This window comes from Palaemon carinicauda, chromosome 1 (assembly GCF_036898095.1).
Source record: "Palaemon carinicauda isolate YSFRI2023 chromosome 1, ASM3689809v2, whole genome shotgun sequence".
Taxonomy (NCBI): domain Eukaryota; kingdom Metazoa; phylum Arthropoda; class Malacostraca; order Decapoda; family Palaemonidae; genus Palaemon; species Palaemon carinicauda.
In genome coordinates, this window is record NC_090725.1 from 294,985,777 (window position 1) to 294,989,791 (window position 4,015).

At 36.2% G+C, this 4,015-nt stretch overlaps 1 protein-coding gene across 1 annotated transcript; it reads right to left on the minus strand.

The window, feature by feature from the left end:
- Positions 1-268: 268 nt before the first annotated feature.
- LOC137639756 (probable serine/threonine-protein kinase clkA) lies at positions 269-3,667 on the minus strand. Its single transcript, XM_068372004.1, has 3 exons — positions 3,544-3,667; positions 1,738-2,958; positions 269-423 (listed from the first exon to the last, which is right to left on the minus strand). The coding sequence occupies exons 1-3, from the start codon at positions 3,665-3,667 to the stop codon at positions 269-271; spliced, it is 1,500 nt and encodes a 499-aa protein (XP_068228105.1).
- Positions 3,668-4,015: the final 348 nt, after the last annotated feature.

The window sequence follows — 4,015 nt, forward strand, 5'->3', positions numbered from 1 at the left end:
TGGAGAAGGGTATAGGTCTATCTGCTGAGTCATCAGCAGCCATTACCTGTCCTTACTTGGTCAAAGCTTGGGTGGAGAAGGGTATAGGTCTATCTGCTGAGTCATCAGCAGCCATTACCCGGCCTTACTTGGTCAAAGCTTGGATAGAGAGGGGGTTTGGGCTCTGATCATATGTAATATGGTCAGTCTCTAGGTCATTGTTTTGCTTGATAGGGCTATGTCACTGTCCCTTGCCTCTGCCATTCATGAACGACCTTTAAACCATAACTTACGTGGATACTGCAGAAGGTACGAATAGGGATGCTGCCTCGCAAGCCATGCGGGATGCACACTCAGGATTCTCCGACAGGAAGTCTCGGAACAGGTCCCGAGCATTTGTCCAAACTCCGTCGAGACGCTTCTTGGCTGTCAATAACCACGAATCTGGAAGAATGGTGCAGTGTATAGTGAATTACTTCTAGAAAGTCATTTGATTATTTAGTATTCCTCTTGTTTTGTCAAAGTTTATTTATAGTTTATATAGGAAATATTTATTTCAATGTTGTTACTGTTCTTAAGTATCTTATTTTTCATTGTTTCCTTTCCTCACTTGGCTATTTTTCCTTTATGAGTCCCTGGCCTCATAGCATTCTGCTTTTCCAACTAGGGTTGTATTATTATTATTATTATTATTATTATTATTATTATTATTATTAGCTAAGCTACAACCCTAGTTGGAAAAGCAAGATGCTATTAGTCCAAGGTCTCCAACAGGGAAAAATAGCCCAGCAAGTAGTAATAATAATAATAATAATAATAATAATAATAATAATAATAATAATAATAATAATAATAACGTGTTTGCCCAGCATTTACATGGCAACAGATCGATCCCAGCCCGGGACCATGAGTTTAAGCTGTTTACTGGGGAGGCCACTGCTGTGGTTGGGCACCACAATGGTGGGTTAAGCTTGTCTGGCTGACGTTCTGGTGAGCATCTATTCTGATGAAAGTGGAATTGAAACCAGACACATTTACTTTTACAATTATAATTGATACATCTGACAATTAAGTAAGTTATTAAAAAAAGTTTTTATTTTTATTAATGCAATTTCCCTTTTAGTAATTAAGTTTTTGTTGTTAGCAAAGAAGTTTTACTCTTAGCGATGAAATATTATTATTATCATTATTATTATTATTATTATTGTTATCATTATTACTACTACTACTACTACCTAAGCTATAACCCTAGTTGGAAAAGCAAGATTCTATAAGCCTGAGGGATCCAACAAGGAAAAATAGCCCAATGAGGAAAGGAAATAAGGAAATAAATAAACGATCTGAGAAATAATGAACAATTAAAATAAAATATTTCAAAATCAGTAACAACATCAAAACAGATATTTCATAACTAAACTATAAAAAGACTTATGTCAACCTGTTCAACATAAAAACATTTGCTGCAACTTTGAACTTTTGAAATTCTACTGATTAAACTACCCGATTAGGATCATTCCACATCTTGGTCACAGCTGGAATAAAACTTCTAGAATAATGTGTAGTATTGAGCTTCATGATGGAGAAAGCCTGACTATTAGCAATGAAAGTCTTCTAATCGCAATAAACTTTAATGCCAATCAAAATTATCTATTTGAATTGGAAATTTATGTTTGTAATGCGCTTTTAATTTGTCATTACCAATTCACTTTATTGTTAGCATTAGAGTTTAATGTTAATGAAATGTCTTTAGATTCTTACCTTCAATGACGTCAGAACATTCACAGCTCTCTTCATTTCCATAACTCAAGACATCATTTTCACTAATCCCATCAAAAGATTTTTTTACTAATGTATTGTCATTTACATTAAGATCAAAATTAGAATTGACATTATTGTTTGTATCCATATTATTATCAGTGTTTGTGTTCGTGATGATATTAGTCGTGGTATCACCACCACGCACGTTACCGATCGAGTGAATCAAGCTATAGGCGCTGAACAGGCTATTCATGAAAACTGTGCTGAATAAGATCATGGAGATGGCGCTGAATTTGTAGAAACTCGGGCAAATGTGATAATTTTGTGGTTCCTCTTCATTTAGCAGAAGCTGAATTTGAGGTTCGTAGTCATAGTGAAGACTGCCATAGTTGGATTGAGGAGCATAGCCATCTTCATTCTGGTAGGATTTTGCCTGGCTAGGTTGGCTAGTTTGACCATACGAATAGCCACCTTGATTCTGGTTGGATTTTGCCGGGCTAGTTTGACCATACGAATGGCCATTTTGATTCTGGTTGGATTTTGCCTGGCTAGTTTGACCATACAAATGGCCATTTTGATTCAGGTTGGATTTTGCCTGGCTAGTTTGACCATACGAATAGCCCTCTTGATTCTGGTTGGATTTTGCCTGGCTAGTTTGACCATACAAATAGCCATCTTGATTCTGGTTGGATTTTGCCTGGCTAGGTTGACCATACGAATAGCCATCTTGATTCTGGTTGGATTTTGCCTGGCTGGTTTGACCGTAGGAATAGCCATCTTGATTCTGGTTGGATTTTGCCTGGCTAGTTTGACCATACGAATAGCCATCTTGCTTCAAGTTGGATTTTGTCTGGCTAGGTTGACTATACGAATAGCCATCTTGATTCTGGTTGGATTTTGCCTGGCTAGTTTGACCATACGAATAGCCCTCTTGATTCTGGTTGGATTTTGCCCTGCTAGTTTGACCATACGAATAGCCCTCTTGATTCTGGTTGGACTTTGCCTGGCTAGTTTGACCATACGAATAGCCATCTTGCTTCAGGTTGGAATTTGCCTGGCTAGTTTGACCATACGAATAGCCCTCTTGATTCTGGTTGGATTTTGCCTGGCTAGTTTGACCGTAGGAAGCGTCCAGGTTACCTGGAAGAACGTCGTTGCTTTTGTATTGGAGATAACTTTTATTTGGCTCACGATTCTGGAGTTTTGGAGGATCCCAGGATCCTGGAAATAAAGTCGAGTTTTGTTTACATTTAATTGTTGTATTTCCTTCGTGATTGTTTGGTTCTAGTTCGTGTGCTTTTGGAGATTACAGTATTATGAAACTCCGTTTAATGGGTTAAGATAGCAGCCGCGAAAGCCAAATAGATGTGAAAAATACATTATTATTATTATTATTATTATTATTATTATTATTATTATTATCATTATTATTATTATTATTATTATTATTATTATTATTATTATTAGATAAGCTACAACCGTATTTGGAAAAGCAGGATGCTTTAAGTACAAGGCCTCCAACAGGTAAAAATAGGCCAGCGAGGAAAGGAAATAAGAAAATAAATAAACTATAAGAGAAGTAATCAACAACTAATATAGGACATCTTAAGAACAATAACAGCATTAAAACAGATCTTTCGTATATAAACTATAAAAGCAGACTTATTCCAGCCTGTTGAATATAAAAACATTCGCTGCAAGTTTGAGCTTTTGAAGTTTCACTGATTCAACTACCGGATTAGGAGGATCATTCCCCAATACCCTGAAATACTATTGCAAATTGAGCTCTTTTATAATAAAACTTACCGGTTCTCTTTATTGTGACAGAGGCTCCATTTTCGATAGATTCAGGATAATTGAGATCGGCGTTATATCCTTTGCATAAAACAACAAGGATGACAACAACAACAACAACAGACTTCAGTTCCATTGCTACTCTGCAAAAAAAAAAAAAAAATGCATTTGAGTGGAATGGTCTGTAATGAGAAGTTTCACATCACGTTGCCTTATAACTTCTTTGTCTGAAATCAGAGGATAATTTTCTTTTGAAATGGAAGGATATAGAGAAAGAACAATTGCTACGGCATCCAACTCTTTAGATAAACAACATTGTATATACCAATGCTTCTTAATCTATTATGTCTCCTACCTTGAAGTCTCTCCAAGTCATTCTAATACACACTTTGCATATCCTATTAACTTTTATAGCTTTTAGATTTATCTAAAGGCCCGGTCCCACAGGCCTTGCGGGTGAATTACGACAGAATTACGCACAAAA